Source organism: Falco naumanni, chromosome 1 (assembly GCF_017639655.2).
Source record: "Falco naumanni isolate bFalNau1 chromosome 1, bFalNau1.pat, whole genome shotgun sequence".
NCBI classification, from domain to species: Eukaryota; Metazoa; Chordata; class Aves; order Falconiformes; family Falconidae; genus Falco; species Falco naumanni.
Window position 1 is genome coordinate 66,318,020 of NC_054054.1, and position 21,141 is coordinate 66,339,160.

Below are 21,141 nucleotides of genomic sequence, written 5' to 3' on the forward strand. Positions count from 1 at the left end.
TTTGACTGCTGCCAGTCTAGTCCTTCAGCAGCTATCCTCATACTACATTCTTCTTCTTGCCTCACTAGCTCCTTTGGCTGTAAAGCCTATCATTAGTGATTTTTTAAAGCTTTTTGACTAAATATTAGTTGGAACATGCCACCTGGGTTAGCAACTCTCTCCAGTTTTGCAGTAATCATATCAAATGAATTACTACTAACAGAATTGTGTTAATTCTGTACCTAGCACCCAACTTGCTGGCCAATCTGCATCCAATTTACAGCTCAACCTGCTGAGACTCCCAGAGCTGACCATAATGCAAATCCAGTAGCAGCTCCCTTGAGAACCTGGGGTACCTACTCCCCAGGTTTCAGCTGAGGGGTTAGTTAGGGGTTAGAGGGAGAGAGGGCAGGATAAAGACAGGGACAACAAAAAGTGAACCTGGCATGGTCACAAACCAGGATGTTAACATCACGCTCCCCTTAGAAACACAGATAACAATTACTCACAGCAGCAAGAGCCCTATAGTCATGGTGCTTGCCCAAGGTGAAGAAAATGGACCTGAAGGAAAGTGAGTGTAATGATCGATGGGCCTCCAGCAAACCAGAAGATCAGAAACTTTCCCATCAGAAACCACAAATACCCAAAGACTGCATGTGTCACAGCAGGCAAGAGCAGTGTGATCCCAAATGGTATCACAAACTTCACAGAGTTTAAACTAACTGGACTGCTACAGCTGGGAGGCGAGTAAGCACTATCTGACTTTGCACTAACATAAGGAGCTCAGCTGGGTGGTTCTTGGAGGTGCTGGCTGCAACAGCGAAATAACTGACTTTGTACAGTAGTTCCTAAAAAGATTGCTCTTTCGCATAAAAGAAATTAAGAGGACTAATACATGGGATAATGTCAGGATTTAAAGTACTACGCTTATGCCTAGTGCAACCAATTTCAAAGGCATGTAATGGCATGAGTTTCACTATAGCCATGTAATAGTGACAGCTGGAATTAAGGTCACCTAAGTATTCCCATTCCTACTCCCTGCTTTAAATTGTCCATAATTAGCTTCCTAAAACTTTCACACCACCATTGAAATTTTGTCTGCTTAGGGAGATTTTCTAACGTTTGGAGAGAAAATCAAGTTTACAGAGAAAAATCACCTGGGCTAATATCCAGAGAAAGGCTTTTGTGTATTTTATTTTCCAAAAAAAAAGTATGCTTTTCCCAGGAAAATTACTCTGTGCTTCTTATTCTTAAGCAATACTTAAAGGTAAGGAGCTGAAATACAGGAGAGAATAGCTCTTAAGAAAATAATTGCTTTATGAAATCTAAGGAAGATCAATGGTGATGTATTCAGGTTATAAGTGTCCAAATGCCATCAACCACACAAGTTCAGTACTGAATTTTGATTCTTCCTTTTGACAACACCATGTTTTAAACAGCCACTCTCTTGACCAGCCAGATTTTGATCTCAGTGACACCAGTTCACGTCTTGAATCACTTCATTGATTTAATTACCTGTAAACAACGCAGTAATTCTGGGTTGTGGGTCTATAATTAAGATAAGATTCTACCCTTAATCACACACGATATCTATAACTGCCCTTTATTTCATTGTGAATTCCTTTTTCCAGCTCAGGCATCCATTTTCTTTGTGCACATTTTATAGCTTTTCTTGCCACACACTGGATCTGGATTACAGTCACTTATTTGGGGGTAGGGGTGGTGGCATCTTATGATTTTTTTGGCTTTGTATGTGCTTATTAGACCTTCTGCCATGATGAATCAAGAAAAAATAAAAAAGAAACATCAGCTTATACTTGAGAAAATTACATTGAATTAATAAGTCACAGAATCAATGTTGTTGAAGGATCATTGAATTTAAGTTAGAGAAAAAAGTCAGATATTAGGCACATTGTTGATTACTAACAATTTCATCCTGGAAATACATACTATTTAGGTAGAGCACACTGACAGCACTACAATGCATCGACTTGCACTAGCATTTAGAAGTACTTTGTATTCTCCTGAATATATTTTTAGTTCCCTGTGCTACTGTGACTTGTGGAAACAGGAAAAAACTGGAAACAAAAGTCAAAACAAGAACATACCTCAGTTTTTAAATCAATGCAGTATATGACTATGCCAGTGGCCTTTTTCTTCTTTTGATTTCAAAAGGAATTTCTGAAAAAAGCATCACAAGTGAGATGCAAGTGCTTTCTGCAATTATTTCCTCTCTCTGTGTACAGCATTTCACGTATATCTTTAAGGCCACACCTGTATATATACATACTGACAGTCGAGTGCGTTGTCGAGCTCTAATTCCAGAGCTAAATAAGTCACCACACTGTCATCTTGGCCACTGTTACGCTGCCCTGTTTCCCAGTTGGCTGAATTACCGTGGAAAGATGCTTTCTGCTTTGTTTCTAGTCCCAGTCACCCATAGAGGGCACCCTCATTATACCATACCCGTCCAGAGACAATGCTTCCTATCGTGAGAACCATTCCCTTAAAATAAAGATTTTAAAGCAGAAGTTGTCAAATGCTTATACTTATTTGAGGATTTTTTTTCAAAATGCTCCTTAATCCTAAAGATCTTTTCTTTACATTGATAAAAGATGTGGGGTTTTTTTTCATTTTACAATATTATTTTGCAGAACAAGAGAAAAGGGAGAATATTATTTAAAAGTCTCTAAATATCTTTGTTTAAAAGGCTTCATTTCTCTGGCTTTTGTACTGTTATAAATAAAACTGCCTTCAGTAAAGAACAAGAAAAAATTTCAATGAAAGTTCTGCTCTTTCACCTCATATCAGTACTGAGGAAGTACTTGAGGGAGCACATACAGAGCCTAGGAATCCTCCGGTTTAAATAAGGGTTGTGCTGGTTTTGGCCAGGGCAGTGTTAATTTTCTTCATAGTAGCTGGTATGGGGCCATGTTTTGGATTTGTGCTGGAAAGAGCATTGATAGTACAGAGATGTTTTCAGTATTACCGAGCAGCGCTTGCACAGAGCCAAGGCCTTTTCTGCTTCTCACCCCACCAGCGAGCAGGCTGGGGGTGCGCAAGAACCTGGGAGGGGACACAGCTGAGACAGCTGGCCCCAACTGACCAAAGGGATATACATATGGTGTCACACTTAGCAACAAAAAGCTGAGGGAAGGAGGAAGGGGGAGACGTTCAGAATGATAGCATTTGTCTTCCCAAGTAACTTGTGCATGATGGAGCCCTGCCTTCCGGGAGATGTCTGAGCATCTGCCTGCCGATAGGAAGTGGTGAATGAATTCCTTGGTTTGCTTTGCTTGCGCACATGGCTTTTGCTTTACCTATTATACTTTCTTTGTCCTAACCCATGAATTTTCTTCTGATTCTATCCTCGGTCCTGACACAGGGGAGTGAGCAAGCAGCTGTGTGGTGCTTAGTTGCTGGCTGGGGTTAAACCACAACAAGGACTTAGGTTATAAACTTTGGTATCTCTATCTGAAAACACTACCAAATATCTCTTGAAGCTTATTACAACCAGGAACTTTCTTCATCAGTTTGGTCTGGGTGCTACAAGACTCTGAAAAGTCCTTGGAAATAAATATTGGGCTGCTGCAGGTACTGTAATTTTTCTTTCTGTGATCTGTCCAATTTATCTTCTATTTTTTTTTATTTCAGGGGTTGAGAGAAGAGGTATTTTATGGGGGGTGGGAGGGAACAGCACACATACAGTAAATGAAGCTACATGATACTTGTAGATATTTGTACTTTTCAACTTGCTTTAAAAAAAAAAAGTCACATAAGACACCCTTGATCTTTAGCACACTCCCATTACTTGGGGCATATTCAGTTTTCATCTCTAAATTAGTCCTCACAGCCTGGTCTCCCAGAGAAAATAGTCTTTAGGAGTGTTTCAAAAACCTGCTGCCTTGGGGATCCTCTCCTACAAAATAAACCTCCTGACCCGAGGACCATAAAGCACTCGTCAAGCAAGCCACATGCTTCTGAGTTTTACCTTAACACCCACATGGAAAGTGTGACAAACATACCTCACGTATAGTTCAAGCCAGCTTTGCAGATAGCTCTTTGCTCTGAAGTGATTTTGTATTTCACCTCACTCTCTCTCCCAAACACACACATGCACAGTTCTGTTTCCCAGGAAGACCTGAGTCATGTCTGACCCTAAAGAGGCCAAGTGTCATAAAACAGCAGTCTCGTCTACTCACTCACTGCTGCCAGTCTTCAGCTAGGCTTCCTTTGAGTTCAGCTCAGATGGAAACCTTAGCCAGTACTTCACGCTTTGGCCTCGAAGATGTGGCAGTAAGCTACCCACAACTCAAATGATACGAGGTACTTACTGATACAGGGATCACTGCAAGCGTATCACTGGGTAGAAAGCAGTGCTTCAGTTACAAGCATCCTGTTGAAGGTTAACTCATCCACCAAACAAGGTTATCAGGTGTTAAAGCTCTGCTTCCCATGGAAGCACAAGTGTCTACATGAGCGTTAAGAGAGAACAAACACAAAGTAACTGAAGCGATGAGGATGAATAAAACCTGAGTGTGCCAGAGGAACTAAGTGGGTCCTTTCCTGATTACCACAGGCACTTAAAAAATTCTTTCCTGTCTCTATGGATCTCTTTTTAGGTGCTAAATTGGCTTTATTGATTTGGCCTTTCACCTCTCTCCAGCTCAGCTCCCTGTCTGCACAGAGGAGACACCAGCGCCCAGCGGCTGGGAAACTGTAGGGCGCCTTGTTCATAACTGAATTGTGCTGAAGCAGCTGCAAATCTGCACCACTGAGAATGCAGGGCAAAGTGAGATCCCATTGCACCCCACTGGTGTCCTTCAAGGTGGTGGCACAGAAGGCACCTAAGCAGAGGCATTGGATACAGCTGACAAGCCCTGTTGGTGAGCCACAAAGCGGCAAGGACGGTGCAGAGCTGCAGAGAAGTACTGAGTGCCAAATGCTGCACTTGGCAGTCCTTGGGACCCTCACTTACCTTAGCAGCACAGAGAACAGGAGGTGTGTGTGGGGAGGGACATGCGTGGCACTTGCTTGCCTTTCTGCTTCTCCCCCCTCGCAGTGAGAGAAATGTGTTAACAACCTTTAAAATCATCATCTCCCAAGGGAGAAAACTGCCTACTTCATTAACAGCTCCAGTACAGGGACTCAGCAATAAGTCCTTAAACTGACTAAGAACAGAAACAGTCATCAGAATCGTTCTGCAGTATTTTCCTGTGGTATCACAACTGCTTCTGCAATACTCAGTAGAGAAACTATTTCTAAATTAAACCAACACTAATTCAATTCTATCAGACAGGAAAGACTTCAAGAGCTGTATTCATTAAAAACTTTCCCCAACATCTGTACTTAAGGACACAGAAAATTCTCTTATTATTCAAAGTCACTGGAGCAAGATGTCTGTTTCTAAAAGAGATGTCTTGACACACAGTACTGAGTCCTGAGGCAAGGATTACTTGATGACATTCCTTCTCTTCAATAGAAATACTGGGATAGGCAGTAGTTACCCAGGGGATGTACCCAGGTAGCCTCTTACTAGAACCCCCAAACACTCTGCCCAGGTCCAGCCAGATAGTTTTGTGTCAGTTTCAGATGGTGGAAGGATGGGGGAGAGCCCAGATGCCTTGCAGATAGTGAGATGACAGGGGAAATCCATGCCCAGTCCATTCCATGGCTCAAGACACCCATGGAGGGAAAACAAACATCTCGCCTCTCCCCCAGCCACCCAATTAGCGAAGGAGGGAGCCATGCTACACTCATTACCTGAGAAGCATCCATCCACCCAACCCACAGCCTGGCTTACCGTCACATGGGAGCAGGAGAGAGTAGGGGATAATAGATGGGGCACAGCCCCAGAAGCAGAGGAGGGTACAGTGTCTAATGCAAGAGTCCACAAAGACACGTGGACTAGGACAGGGAGAAGCAGCCCAAGAGCAGGGCTGGGAAGAGCTCTGGCCAGAGGAGGAGACAGGGAGATACTAGGTGCCTGGGAAAGGAGGAGGGTGGCATAAGCTGTCCTTGAAGAGGGGAAAGCTCGCAACATGTAGGAGAAAGTATCAGAAAGCTATTGTAGTGTGGTAAAAAGAGCAGAAAGGTACATTTGCAAATCACTGGTGAACAGAGTAAGGGCTGGTGTCTGTTTCTGTTGAGCAACCAGCCATGTACTGAAGGGGTCACAGGCTGCAGCTACTTGGTATCCACTACTCTCACAGCTCGACACTTGCCAGCCTTGAAGCTGAGACAATTCTCTTTAAGATGGACTTGATGAAGTACTCATTTCAAGCTCTCTTGGATGCATACCTCCTCCCCTTGAAGTCAAAGATGACTTTCCACACTAGACACAAAGCCCTTCCACCCTCCTCCTGCACACAGGGCAGTTAGTGCTACTGCCCAGAGCAGGCAACTGAGATAATTTTAGTCACTCAGGTCTATCTAGACCCAGCTGTCTCAGCTCCTTCTACGCTTTGGGGTGCCAGAGGGGCTGAAGAAGCAAAGCTTAAAGCAAGGCCTTGGAAATCTTTCCTGGAATGCTGTGGTAAGAAGGTAGTTAGAGCCTCCAAGATTCCTGGGAAATCCAAAAGAATTAATACATTTTTGGGGGGGGGGGAAAAAAACAACCAAAACAAAAAAATATCAAGTCTGGTGTAGGAGTTGCAGAAAACTAGTCAGTAAAAGTTGTGCAGATCAGCCAAGCATTATATGAACCCACTATAAAATAGAGGCTCCCTGGAGAAGAAGCCATTAAGGCTGTGACTGTGCCCTTTTAATCCAGTGCAAGAGGGGACAGCCTGGCATGGTCCATTTTAGTTGAACAAGAGAAGAACAGGGTCTCGCCAGAAAAATGAGGAGGCTCTGGTGAGCTGAACATCTCTTTCCACAGAGGCATTCAATCAGGTCTGCTTTTTCAAGAGAGCACAAAGGGAACCCTCACAGACACTCGCAGGAAGCAAGGCAAGGAGAAAAGACCTTTCATCATCTATCTCAGTCCCCCCAGCTCCACCCCACAAGACATTTTCCAGACTTTCCAGTCAGCCCTGAGATGTTGACTGGTGCACCAGCTTCATCAGCTCTCTGGCACGATCTCCCTGCATTCCCTCCCACCTTCAATGAGATAAGAGAGTCAGGAATGTTGTTCACAAGATGGGTGTTACTACTCAACTCTGAAACCAAAGCAAACATCAGGACATCTTCTGCCAGTTCTAAGGAGGACATGAGATGACTTCTCTATGGGAGCAAAAACATTTTTCCTGATGAAACATCAGCTCTGAAAAGAGGTCCTTTCAGGGTTGTTCTGGGGAGAAACAAAGGAGGCTTCATCAGGGAGGGATCAGAGAAGGGAGCACTTGGCAGGGAGTTGCACTAACTCAGGTAATTTGAATGCTTCTGATTATCAGAGATGATTCACTTCTGTTCACTTTGCACCAAGTATTGTGAAAGACATTGCATTTATCTGCACTGACACTGACTCACTGTTTCACAATATGAGCTTAAGGTATTGTTACTACTATGACAATGGGAAGGCTTGGACATCCAAAACCCTATACAACAGCTGGGGAAAGACTACAGAGGATTTTGGTAAATCCAGACCAAGCAGAAAATGTGATTAAAAACTCAACTCTTTTCTCCTCTATTAAAAGAGATGGTGTGAAAACTCTAAAAATAAAAATGCAGATGTTCTGAGACAGCTGTCAAGAAGTCAAGAGGATAATTCTGTCTCTAGAAAGATTGCTTTGATTTTTATCGCTACAAGCTGAGTTTTGCCTGTAGACAATCAGATTTACAAAGAACATACTGTTAGTCATTAGTGTATAGAGTCACATTAAATAAGCTTATGGACAATTCTCGATCTCATACATCCTTATGAGATGGAACACCTGGAACTAAACCCGCAGAAAGTCAAAGTTTATGGCACGGACCATTTATATCAGCTGACCTAAAATTACAGCAAAGAACTCACAAAATTTGAGTGAGAGGTAGCAGTTAATGGCTGAATTAAAGACAGCTTTTAAGAAAAGTCACAGGAACAAAGGAAAGGTAATACAGTTCTCTGTATGTTTGTTATGGTGTTACTTATCAAGTACAATTAACTGCTCTGAAATAATGGTTCTCACTGCTCAACCAACGCTGGTATTTACTGTCACTACTGTCAGAAGTGCTTAGCACCCATAGAGGAGACAGGGTTTCTAAAGCATTGGCTTCCGTTCAAGCATCTAAATTAATAGCCATGCTCAGAGGAAATCTGACAGCATTGGACACTGTCTGAAAGAACTTCTTAGCTAAAACCAAATTTCTTGCCAAAGGAGCCACACTTTTAAAAAATGAAGAGGGAATGAGTGGAAGAAAGGGATACAACTTTACTCAATGAAGCGTTATACCTCAGACTTCTCCCCAGCCCTTGCCTTCCTCCTGTCTCAGCAATACACAATGTCTTCTTGGTCAGGTAGAACATTCCCTCTCCAAGGTCCTATATCACAAGGTTTAAAGCCTGCAATTATTAAGTAATAGTTGTCAAGTAGTAGCACCTAAGTAAATGCACCTTATGTAAGACTCTATACATACAGATATGCACCAGGAGCAAATCTTGGGAAATATGGTACGGTCCCCAGTAGGCAAAGAGGGCAGAAAGGAAACAAGTATAGAAAAAAAAACCCCCAAAACAACTAAGATCTCCAAGGTCCTCAGCAGTGAAGCCAGAAAGAGATGCTAGCACTGCCAAATCCCTGTATAGCACCCTGCTTCTCCAGAACAATATTCACCACAGCTCACATTTTGTTGTGGACAAATGGCACGGCCCTAAATTAAATCACAGTGGGGAGCAAAGCATTGATTGTCCTATTAACTGAGTATCTGTGCAAGGTTGCTAAACAGGAGGTAAGAGATACACATCAAACTCTGATGAATGAAGCACAAAAAGATACAAGTACAATCACATGCTTATTGCTGTAAAGAGCTGAACTCTGTAATTATCATCTGTGGGGAAGTGTCTCAAAGAGAAAACAAGAAAGGAAATTGCAGTGTGTCTATTTATTTCCATAGCTACTGTATGACTGAGAGCCACTCAGCAGCCTCTGCTATTTGTAGGAGTGTTTCCCAACAAAACATACCGAAGGTGCAGGAAAAGGGCTTGTGTATTGTTTTGTCAACACACAGCAACAGCCTGCCAGGTAGAGTTCCCCACCCCATAAACGAGAGGGTGTACAAGAATGCTTTCCTTAGAGACAATGGGGCATAAATCATAAAATCAGGCTCAGGGCAGGGAAAGAGAAGACACACACAAATGACAGTGATATAGGAGAAAGCTGAGATTATTGTCGATGTCTGCTTCGCCACTGCAGGGACAAAGAGAGGTGACATGCTAGAACAAGCAGACTGGCACGTGCAAGACATCTGCCAGGTATGATCGTGACTCCCCATTTCCCAGGTCTGCTAACCATAGGGGATCAGGGTACACCAGTCACCTGTGGTCTAAAAGTGTGCTGCTCACATTAATGACTCTTCTATCACACAATCCTTAACAGCAAGGCACAATGGTCAAAACTTACCAATCTCTCAACCCTCTCACTCAGGTCTCTAAACCTTCCCGAGGACTGTCTGGACAATTCATTACTGTACTGGATGTTGGTGATTTTTACGTTGGCACTGTAATAGAACAGCTTCTGATCTGTAAGAGAAATAAGAGAAACAGGCAATACTGAAAGCAAGAAGATGAATGAACTTTTGATATACACCTAGAGCTGACTGATATCTAGATGTCTAGGGGGTGGATGATCCTTCACCCGTATCCAACCCATTCAAATACAGCTTCCAAAAGCTAGAAACCCAGGAGCAAGAACTCAATTGAGTTAGGTGATCTAAGCCAAGTAGTGACAAAAAGCTCAGTTTCCCCAACAGTTACAATGGTGGCCAATAGCACTTTGGGCTCGCACAGGATCACGAGCTGCATCCTGCTGTCAGCCACCTTCCTTCCTGGCCTGTGTGCCCACTCAACGCCGAGCCCTGGCAGGTGATTGCTGGTGGTCAAGGCAAGGGAACAGTGAAACATCACAAGTCGAGACAAGCAGAAGGTTCTGTCACTCATGTAAGGGAGACCAGAAAGCTGTGTTGACCTCATCACAGACGTAAATCATGAGGAAGATGTGAAAGGAATGAAAGCAAGTGAAAGCCAACAGAAACCACAGCCATAAATCTCCCTGCAGGAAACGTTGCTAAGAGATCAGCAAAGATGCTAAATGAGGAACAAAAGAGCTCTAGAAAAGCCAGTGGGTTTTCCCCAAAAGAGCTTTAAACGGACTGATAAAAAGCAAACTCCCAGCATTGTGCAGCACAACAAGCACAAAGAAAATGCACTAAACATAGGAACAGTCATTTGTTATGTGAAACTTACCATATGCCAGAAAATAAACTAAGAGACCAATGGTGATAGCTGCTGCCGCTGCTGTTCCAATAACAATTAGAGCTATTTTCCAGGGCTCAAGATGTCTTATTTTGATGGCTGGCTGATGAATTCTGGGGGAAAGGAAGAACAAAGGGATAAGATTAATGAGAGACACTTTTCTAATTATCCCTCCCCAAAAAATGAAGCTAAAGTTTTCTCTCTCAACATCAGCTGATTCTTCCCAGCTGTATTAATTGACTTCTCACCCAACACCCTTGAAAATGAAACCATGACTCAAGACTATTTTGAAATAGATGTTGGGATATGCCAAATTAAGTAGGAGTCCCACTATGCACTTTCTTACATGACCTCTGACTGGAAATCTGCAAGAATAAAACTTATTTTTTAGCTGGGTGAATTTTTATACAGCAGCATAGGCAGTTTTCAATTGGTTAAAAAAATCAGTCATCACAGACACTCTAGCACCTTTGCTCCCAAAAATGCTTTGTGCAATAAAATTGGGAAAAAGCATTCCATGCTTTGTGTAGTACGTAGCTACACATTTTCCAAGCTGCTCCATCCATTTCTGTCTGCAAACAAGAGCTGGACAAGAAACAGATTTCAGCCAGCCAGCCTATGCTTCCTGTTTTACTCAGGCTAAGTCTAAAAGCAAAAGACAAGCACTGCTTTAAGTAGTGTTTTCTGAAGGGATGAAATGACAGGGCAAGGGCAAGGACATGTGAGTGGACCAGGGGACATAAGTAGGAAGTCTCACCAGTACTTCTCTTTGCCATGCTCTTAATTACACAGGTGCTAATCCACGTTAACTCAAGGAAAGTCAGTAGTCTGCAGGTCAGTATTTATAGTTAGACAAAAACCTGCCTGAAAAACGTTACTCACAGCAAATTCTAACTCTAGCTATACACTCAAAGGCATCTGAAGATCCTCAAAGCCACTTTTCTATTATGTTATCAGCCATTACAAAATACAGAACAGGAAGCCAGAATTTGTGGCAAAGAGTCTTTCATTCTAGAACCAGCTACCTCATTTGTGCAGATATGCACACCTTCAGGTTAAGGTACAGCCTCCCCCAGCAAAGCAGGTTGCCAGGATCTCCTCCTGAGGGTATGAGGCATCTCAGTGAGTTCCCACATTCATAACAAAGTACATACAGCTCACTTCCAGAACACCTGCCTCATGAGCCATAAGTTTAAATACATTAAAATAAGTTTAAAATAATTTGCAGCTGTGTGCAGGAATAAGACAGCAAGCACACTGCACTGTGCACAGTACATAAATATTGAAGCAGGTTCTGATATTTCATTCTAATGTCATTGTAATGCCTTACAGTTATGGCCTTATTATTTCAGCTTGGAAAACAACTGACTCAGGCTAAATATCGTGACATTTGATTGAGTGAAAATGGGAATACTCATTTGTCACTCATACCTGTTCTGACTTGTACTGGATCTCCTAGCTAGTGTCTCCTTCACCCCTGTTATCCTCTAAACTATTAATCTCTCATCTCCTCTGGCTTGCTTCAAAATGCATCTGTGAATCCACAGCAGAAAAGAGGAGGGGAAAAAAAAAAAAAAAAAAAAAAGAAGAAGATAGGAATTAAACAGTCCTGTTAAGAGATTAGTAGCAGCTCCAAAGCTATTTCTGAGACTACTGTAGGAAGTTGCCTTAAAACTTTAACTGGAGAAATGAAAAAGATGCAGCTATAATGAGTCAGGACTCTGCCTCATTAAGAAGACTATTTCTAAATAGTAACTGTTAGCTGAAACCATAAAGTCAGTGGCGAGTTCAGCTTTAATTTGTCATGTGGGTCTGTTGGGGTGGGTTTTCTGCCACTCCAACTAGCAGTCCTTTGCATGTCTTGTACGTTTTGTAAATGTTTCTCTTACATTTGAAGTGAGACTAAGCTGCATGAAAAACCAACAAAACACACACACACTTAACTTGACACAACCTACTCGCATTCATTCTTGTAGATACTCTCATTTAAAAAGCAGTTGTCTCAATTAATCTACACAGAAGGAAAAACACTTAGAAGGTCTTTCAGCTATAATGAACCTGGGCTGGCATAGCCCCAGACCAAAATGCTGGGTCTGAGAAGCCCATTTGAAAGGCTGAATGCCACCTTTTACACTGCAGTCAGTGAGTGTGAAGAAATTACTACCTATCATATCAGTGAAAGAGCGGTTTCAGATCAGAAGTAGCGTGGCCAGGATACAGTTAAATATAAAGTACCATATAAACTGAAACCTTTTCAGAATTCTTTTGTACATAGTATATAACATTTTTTTAATAATTCTTGTTCTTTATTTCTTCTCTTTCAAGTTTCATATTACCATTTAGCAAACAGAACACCCAGTCCACAATAGTTACTCACACATGTAATTTTACTCACACACATGACTTTCACTTAATTCATGAAACCTGTTTGAAAGCATCGTCTCAAAGAGGTACAAAGCAGACATCAGCTTTTAAACTGAATTTCCCCAGACAATAAACTGTTTGAGAACTATCTGTTAGAAAGTCACTTAAGGAGAGAGGGGTGGGACTGTTTTAGGACCTGGGATGTCTTTTTTTTTTCCTTCTGTTTTTTCTGAATAACTGTCCCCCTTCCTTATAAATAATAGCACAGAATGACTGTTAAGGTTCACTCTCCTTTCGTAATTAATTTTTAAAACAAAAATTGGTTTTAAAAACATAAGGTATTTTTGAGTAAAATGTCCTTGGTTAGGTTGTTCCGCCTGGATACTTCTCCATTTGAATAGATGTGCAAACTGAGCACACCAGGATGATTTCAAATCCAGGTTTTCAAAAATACCTGTGAGATAAAAACACAGATTGCTAGGCTGAACCTTTTCCATTCCCATTAACTTTGAGCTTTGCTGCTGCTTTGCTCTGTCTCCTAAGGTTCATTCCTCAAAGATCAATTATTTCATCTAATAACACATCCCATTGTGTAAAGCTGGACAGTACTTACAGGGATTCAATACACACAAAAGGAGTAACTATCCCAGAATTGAAACAGCTTTGATCCACATGATGACCCACCAGAGCCTGAAATACTCTGCAGAGAGCTGATACAAGTTCAACAGTGGGAATTTACTGTCACAGATAAAGAGTTCCAGCAGTCCCTTACAACTCCTTGGGAACTATCTGCTCAACAGAGAGGGAACCGGGAGAGTAACCAAGAAAGGCATAGCAGGATTAAAAACACTCCAGGTGACAGGGTCACTGAAATAGTCCAGAGCAGAAATGGAGATTTTAAGCCTGAACAAAATACTAGCTGAAAGCCTTCCACTGACTTCAGTGGGCTTTCTGTCAGGGTCCCTTCTGCGTGCACCCTAAGTGGTCCTCCCCTCTACCCCAGAGACTCTGCTCTTTCCCAGACAACCATGCCTGTGCAGTAATTTTAAATACACTGCAACCAGGGACTGGATTTCATCTCTCTACGGAAGACTGTCAAGTCCCAGAGTAAGATTTGTCTGATTAGGAAGAGGACTGAAATATTTGCTGACAAAGAGAAATGACAAAACCTGATACAAATCGCCCACACTGACAACAATTTTACTTGGTTGTCCTCTCTTTGTTTCCTAATAATTTCTAACACTGTCTTTGCTTTTTCAATTGGCATTCAGCTGGAATTTTCCTAGAAATACCCTCTGAGACCTTTCCTGAGTGGTGCTAGGTGATTTGGAGCCCTACATTCTGTACTTGGGTTCCCCCCTCCATCATGAGCACAAAGAAGCCCGCCAGGAACAATTCCTCAAGAAGCAGCTCACATCAATAAACACAAAGCCAGAAAGATCCCTCCCCTTAAGCATTTTACAAGGTAGAAATAAGGAGGACATGGTTAGTTACGTCTATTGGCTTTTAGTAACAGAGGAGCACTGGGGGAAAAAAAGCCAGTCTCAAAGAAAAATTAAAAATCTTACCTAATACCCAAACTTTTTTTTAAGGGTGCCATTCAATAAATAGATCATAAACTTCACATTAAATAAATCATGCATGCACTTGCCTCACTGCAGCCTGAAACTGTTAGTTTACAAAATAAATAAGTGTCTTTTACCTACTGGAATTTAGATTCACTTCTTGCAAAGAAGCAGAATTAAAACTGCCTTCTAAGAGTCACACCACCTTCAGAGGAAAAACCTCAAAGGTCTTCCTCACCAGGGCAGAAAACACACTCTGACACCTGTGGGAACTCTTCCATCACCTGCACTGAGCTTCATATCACAGACAGTGTGTAGCTAAGTCAGCATGAACCATGAAACAGAACACAGGCTCTGCTTTGGCATGCACGTACTGACAGTGTCTGGTCAAGAAAGGTGCTGACAGGACAGCATGACAGCCAAACCCAAAACAGTCACCTAGAGATGATCTCTTGTGGGCTATTAAATGTCCTTATTATTATTAAATGTTTTTCGTCCTGTAACAGAGACATGCTTAGACAAACAATTTTTTTCCATGATTTTAGAATGCATGCAGTACTTCTGTCTTGAGGTGCTTTGAGAAAAAAAATCGATAAAAAACACTATCAGCCTTAGCAGTTTACATTTCTGGCTGGATAATAAGTTTTTTATGTAATTTATACATAATAAACAGTTGCTAGGTTGGGTAGATAAATATTGAGATGCTGTAATCTAGCAATGTATTTTCACCGAACAGCGATGGACAAATTTCTTCATGGGAGAAATGCTGCTGAAATTAGAGAAGGTTCCTCAGACAAGAGGTTCAGCTGAGACTCTGAAACCCCAGGCAATTTTCCAATGGCAGAGAAACTGGACAATTCCCATTTTAATTTCTGTATAAAATCTGTCTCCCTGTTACCACTAAAACATGAAGTTTTCAGATTGTCTTGTATCAGAAGCATGTAAAATTAAGCCATCCCAAGCTTTGTGTTAGCTTGACTTCATTCAGAATGAAGACCTCTATGTAACCAGAAATATAGACATAGAAGGAGTACATGATGGAAACAGAATTATTTGATTTTAAAAAATTACGCTGACACAAAAAGCCCAATCATAAAACTGTCTGTGAATAATAAAGACAGGCATTTCTGCAACACCGTCCAACAGGAATAGCAAAGTCCATAAAAGCTGCTGCGTTTACACTGGAGCTCACTCAGTCAGTGAAGACAACCAGATTTTAGGGCTTAGGAGGAGATCCTTTCTTATTCTGATTTTCCTGTCTAAAATGGTCAGAAACTGAGTGAATGTGACACGGAAACACAAATGGTACCAATCCATACGAGTCAAATGAGGTGTGGTGTATACCAGAATCAAAAGTATTTCACTAGGGTTTCCTGGAATCAGGATCTGCTCTGGGACAAACTGAGCAGAACAGGTTTCTGTTTGGTACCATGCAGGAACCACATCTGCCTCCTGCAGTAATGAAGGTTAACTCCCACTAATGCCAATGGGACACGAGTGTCCTTGCACCAGGGCTGGCATTCATTTCCTGATACACCTCAGCAGTCTGTAATTTACACTCATTTTGCCCACCTACCGCATGACAAATTGGTGCAAGTGGCACTGCATTTCCACCTACATATTCACTTTTAGACTCGCATATGCACCACCAGCTACTCTGTAGCCCACCCTGCCAGGGCACAAGATCTTCACAAGGAAGTTGTGGGTAGGACACTACATTTGCTTCCCAGACTGCAGGACACAGCACAACAGAGGAGGGACAAGACTAGCAAAGCTGTCTACTCCACCCAGTTTTCCTTAGCGGCTTTGCTTCCTGAAGGATTTTACGGAGCACACATTCCATAGCTTGAAATGTTGTGAAAAAAGGCATCCTAGAACTGGATAAACCCAATACTGAAGCCCCACTCCTGCAAGAGACTGAGGCACAGCATGATGAGCTCAAACAGCAAGGCTTACAGCTCCACGCTCAGATCTACATGCCTGCCCAGCAAAGAACTCTGGACATTTAACAGGTTATGCAGGGCCTTTGATTAAGAACAGGAAGTCCCCATCCTTTCAGAAATGTGTAAATATTTAATTATCCAACACAGATTTCCCCTAATGTACCTTAGATTTTATAATAACCTAAACAACTATTTAAACAACTAAATCCTTTCCTAACTAGAAGGCAACTAAACTCATCTCAGATGTTATTTAACTATCCTCTAGCACACTTATTATTTAGACCACTATTGATATCAACAAGACGTGTTAACTAGATTTACCTCTAAGAAGAAAAAGGAATGGCTTTTCAATTCTGCTAGGCAGAGAACTCTCAAAACCTAAGAGTTTTCCCTCTTTATGTAACACATGCAAACTGGTATTCACAACTGATGGGGATTTAGCCGTCACCTGACAGAGCAGCGTAGCTTTTAAGGTAAGGATATTAAACAGGGCAGAGACTCTTTGGGTATTGAACAGGGTACCACTAAAGAAGCACAGAACCAAAAACTGAACTCAGTCTTCTCCTGACAAAGTCAACACTGTATTGACTAAAAATGACATTGTCCTCATGAAATGAGAAAAACACTTAAGTGGGAATAAAGAGTAAGTTTTGTCAATTTAGAAACAATGTTTCTATTTCAGCATGTCCAGCAATTATTAAAAAATACCCAACTTCTAGAAATACTGAGGATGGAAAAAATAAGTAATATCTTGCAATCATCCACAGCCATCTACCCAAAGCAATGCCAGAGAGGAGACTAAGATTGTAGTATTTAGCAATTACACATAAAAATTTAGCCATCCAGTCAAATCATTAGGGTATTAAAAAAAAATATTTCAGATTCTTTTGGATTTTTCTGAGGTCTTACTTTTTAGCTTCATCAATTGCTGAGGCAACGATAAAAAATACATTCAAGGAAGACTGAGCATCTCTTATTGCCACATGAAGCCAGGAGCCAGAGTATCAAACAGAAATAACAAATTCCAGGAGGCTTGCTGTACATTTATGACCAGATCCCTGCTCTGACTCAAGAGAATATAGTAGACTATCACAGCAGCTAGGAGACTTATTTTTGTAAAAATACCCTGAACTTTGCAGCACCATCTCAAATACTGTTACAGTAAAACAAAGCTAAGTATATTCAGCATCTCTGACTGCACAAAAATGCTTTCAGACACAAAACATCTTGCCTAGGAATCATGGCTTCTCTGTAGTGTTCTCCTTACGTAGTTATGCTGCCATCACCAATTTAACTGGGACTTTTTGCAGGGTTTGGGGGAAATAATATTGCAACTAGACCTGACTAAAATCCATGGTTTACAAAAGTTGTGTTATTAACATTTGATTTTGACACAAAAGAGCTTCCTGGATTCTCCACTGCTGCAATAGAAGCCTGCTGGGGGCAGGACAAGACAATCACAGGAAGGAAAGGTGTCAACCTAAGACATCATATCATCTTTCTAAAGAGAAAGAAAATCTTTGTGCTCCTGGCCATGCTAGGAAAGGATTTCCTTCTGCATTTCTCACTCAAGCCACGTGTTATTCTTTTCATCCAGACCACAGTCTCCAAACCCTCCCTTTCAGCCTGCAACTTCCCCCCTGTCTATTGCCCCTTTTCAGGCTGCACATTTCAGACCGATCCATGATGTACCCTAGATCTAAAAGGACAAAAAGAGCAGGGATAGAGCAATGGGGTCCAAGGTCAGGCAAGAGAAGATTTCTCTTCTGGATCTACATATGTCCTTGAAGTCCTAAAACTGTCCCATAAACAGTATCCTTTACTACCATAACACCTCCAAATCAGACTCACAGAGTTAAAAAATGCCACCTACTTTTGAAGATCCCATGGTAGGTCCCGGTAGGTCTGGTAGCCTTTCTGACCGCCAACCAAGGCTTGACTAAAGTCTGGACTGCGTAGTGAATGCTGCTGGAAAACACAGGAGTTGCATTGACTGGTGTGACGGGAAGGGAAAGGTGTTGAATGAAGATCCTTCATTGAGGCACAGCTGGCGCAACACCCAGCACCCTGTGGGTTATTGCAAAACGGGGGAGCGAACTTCAGAATAAAAACAAACAGAGGTAAGCATGGAGTTGATAAGGAGACTGTAACCGTCGGATCAGCTCTGCATCAAAGAGCTCCCCAGGCAGAGATGGACAGAGCAGATAAATTGGCACAGGCAAGAAGACTTGTTCTTCACCACAGCAGAACAGGAAGTACGTGAGATTTCCCTTTTCCAGCACTCCCTTTCTGTCCAGCTTGTATCCCTTCTCAGCAGCAGCACCTTCTACCATACACTTACTGTAAAACTCACATGGGAGAGGCACCACACTGTCCGCAATGCTAAGTCGCTTGCCTCCCGAGATAGCTGACAGAAAGGCCGAACACAAAAACAAATACAGATATAAACTGCTTGGTCAGCCAAGCCTGATCTCCCTCGGTGCTCACTGCTCCACAGCTGTCCTGAAGTCCCTTGGCATCAGGGACATGACAACTATAAGTATCCAGCCTCCTAATTACATGTTAGTCATTTAATGGCTAGCGTAACCCCGCCTGTGGAAAATGCTTACTCTGTGAAAAGGGCCACCAACCTCCTTGGAATTCCCTTCTCCCAGCACAAACGTAATTCTTCAGAGCCAACTGAAAAGGGGAAAATGGCTATTCTCTAGTGAGAAATTGTGTACTTGCATCTCAAAACCCAAGGCAAAAAAGGAAAATTACCAGAAACCAAACTTCTGGTCTCTAGTCTTCGATATGCTTGGATTTTTTTGCCAAAAAGTTTGAAGCATTTGGTTTTCCAGTGCAGTCTCAAGATTTCACAACTTTATGGGAACACGTTATCTTCCAGAAAGAACCTCAGCAACAGAGGGTAACACCCCCCCCAAAAAAAAAAAAAACAAACCAAAAAACAGCAAAAAGAAAATTTCACCTAATTATACCAAGTCCTTTTCCTTCTCTCACTAATGATGCCTATTCATAGGCATTTCAATGCAATTACAGAAGCAAGTGTCTGGACATCCCATTGTTAGGACAGTGGGAAAAGCTGAGCACTGCTGCATGGCATCTATTTCTCTAACATTGATTTCTTCCTTTGTTTTGATCAAGTCAATTGCTGCTGGTTTTTTTGGGTTTTTTTTTTTTTTTTTTTTTTTGGCTTCTGTTGCAGTTACCTGCCTTACGTGGGGATTTACTGATTGAATACACAGTTACCTCTTGAGTACTAATATCCTCCCTGGGCACCCCCCTCCCCTTCCCCCCTCAGCCCTGTCATCTTCTTTTTCAAGATTAGTAAAACTCAAAATTAAGTTTGTGCACAACAGAAATCCCTGCTCCACCCAGAAACACACTCACACCCACAGGAACTCCAGCACTCAATGCAGTGCCGGAGATCGATTACAAACCAATTCAATCCAGGAGTCAAGAAATACCTTAGAATTCCTCAGGTTTTTTATTTGGTTTTTAATATTGTGATCACAAAATCTGTCATCCTTACAAAACACGCTCCTAGAATAGAAAAAGCTTAATTAAGTTTGGGATGTAATGCAAAGAAGGACATAGCATTTCTGCCCATAATGGTTAGGCTGAGGCTATGCATAGTGGTCTGCCCACAGAGATAAAAGTTAGCAGCACTGTTAGTGGGTTACTAACATTAACTTCTTCATTAGTTATTAGAGACTGCTAATCTGATGCCCTAAGTACCCAGGCCAAGCTCACTGGGAAAAGGCAGCCCTTGAAGTGTTTACCCTGTAAGTTGTACAGAATTTTCTCTGATGCGCTCAGAAGTTCAAAGGCCAGCTCTACCCTCCTGGGTCAGGTAAAAAAACATATTCCAGCAGAATTAGGTTTTAGCAGGCAGCTAGAGTTTGAGACAAAAGTTACCTGAGATCTTGGGCTCTATAACAAGATTTCAAAGGGTCTTAGTAAGTAGCACTAAAGGAAGGGGCTTGGACAGTAAACTAACAAGCTTCTGGTAACTTTCAGAGCACACTAGGACAGGTCTTCCTGTTGTTACTTCAGAGCATAAACAGAGATATTACAAAAACATGATTTTATTTCCTTACAATCAAGATTTTTTTGTGATCCTCCTAACAAAAATTGAAGTAAGTTGCTTTTGTTTTCAAATTAGTTAACCATTGAAGTGAACTATCCTGGAAGATAGTGGAAAATAAGGAAATGACACTTCTCTGTGTCAGATTATGCAAAATCAGTTTACACGTACCTGTCCCCCAGAAACAATGGTACAGACAGGCCAAGAAAAGACAATCATTAAGGAACAATTTTCAACACAATAAATTAGCAAGTTGCAAAGTCCTTGGTACTACGGGGTTATTCGGTAAGCTAAGGCAGTTACTAATCTTTTTGTTTAACACTAGGGAAGCAGTATGGAAACTAGCTATCAAAGTGTGGGGTGGAAATCCAAGAACGTGGGTCCCCAGGATTTTGTGAAAGAAAATGTAAAAAGATGTAATGACCATTCTTTCCATTTAACCCTGCAGTCAGCTCAGCTGGTCATACAGACTCCTTGCTTAAGAATGGTAATAATAGGCTACCTTGGTTTATGTTTGCATACTTACATAGGCTCCCTGGCTGTAGAGATGAAGAACACCTTTAGAGAAGACCATTGGCTAGCCCCACAGCAATAACATCTTTGGAATTTACAAGCAAAGATGTTTTACATAATTGTCTATCAGTTGCCCAACCTGGGCCACAAATTTTAGACCAAACACAGCAGTCAGTCATTACTTTTAAACTGAGAAGCCAATGTTCTTGCCAAAGATATTTAACAGAACTGACAGAAGCACTGTTAAAGAGCACAGCCTTAAACAACCTGAACTAATTAGACCTGCTTTGAGCAAGG

The 21,141-nt window shown here is 41.7% G+C and overlaps 1 protein-coding gene across 1 annotated transcript in view; it reads right to left on the reverse strand.

Moving 5' to 3' along the window:
- Nucleotides 1-18,281, reverse strand: part of LOC121082723 (transmembrane protease serine 11E-like) — a 41,541-nt gene extending 23,260 nt beyond the window's left edge. The window contains exons 1-3 of the mRNA XM_040582389.1: nucleotides 18,118-18,281; nucleotides 10,364-10,485; nucleotides 9,522-9,640 (exon numbers count right to left, since the gene is read on the reverse strand). Of these exons, the coding sequence (XP_040438323.1) occupies nucleotides 9,522-9,640; nucleotides 10,364-10,485; nucleotides 18,118-18,281 (405 nt within the window). The remainder of the gene's footprint in view (nucleotides 1-9,521; nucleotides 9,641-10,363; nucleotides 10,486-18,117) is intronic.
- Nucleotides 18,282-21,141: the final 2,860 nt, after the last annotated feature.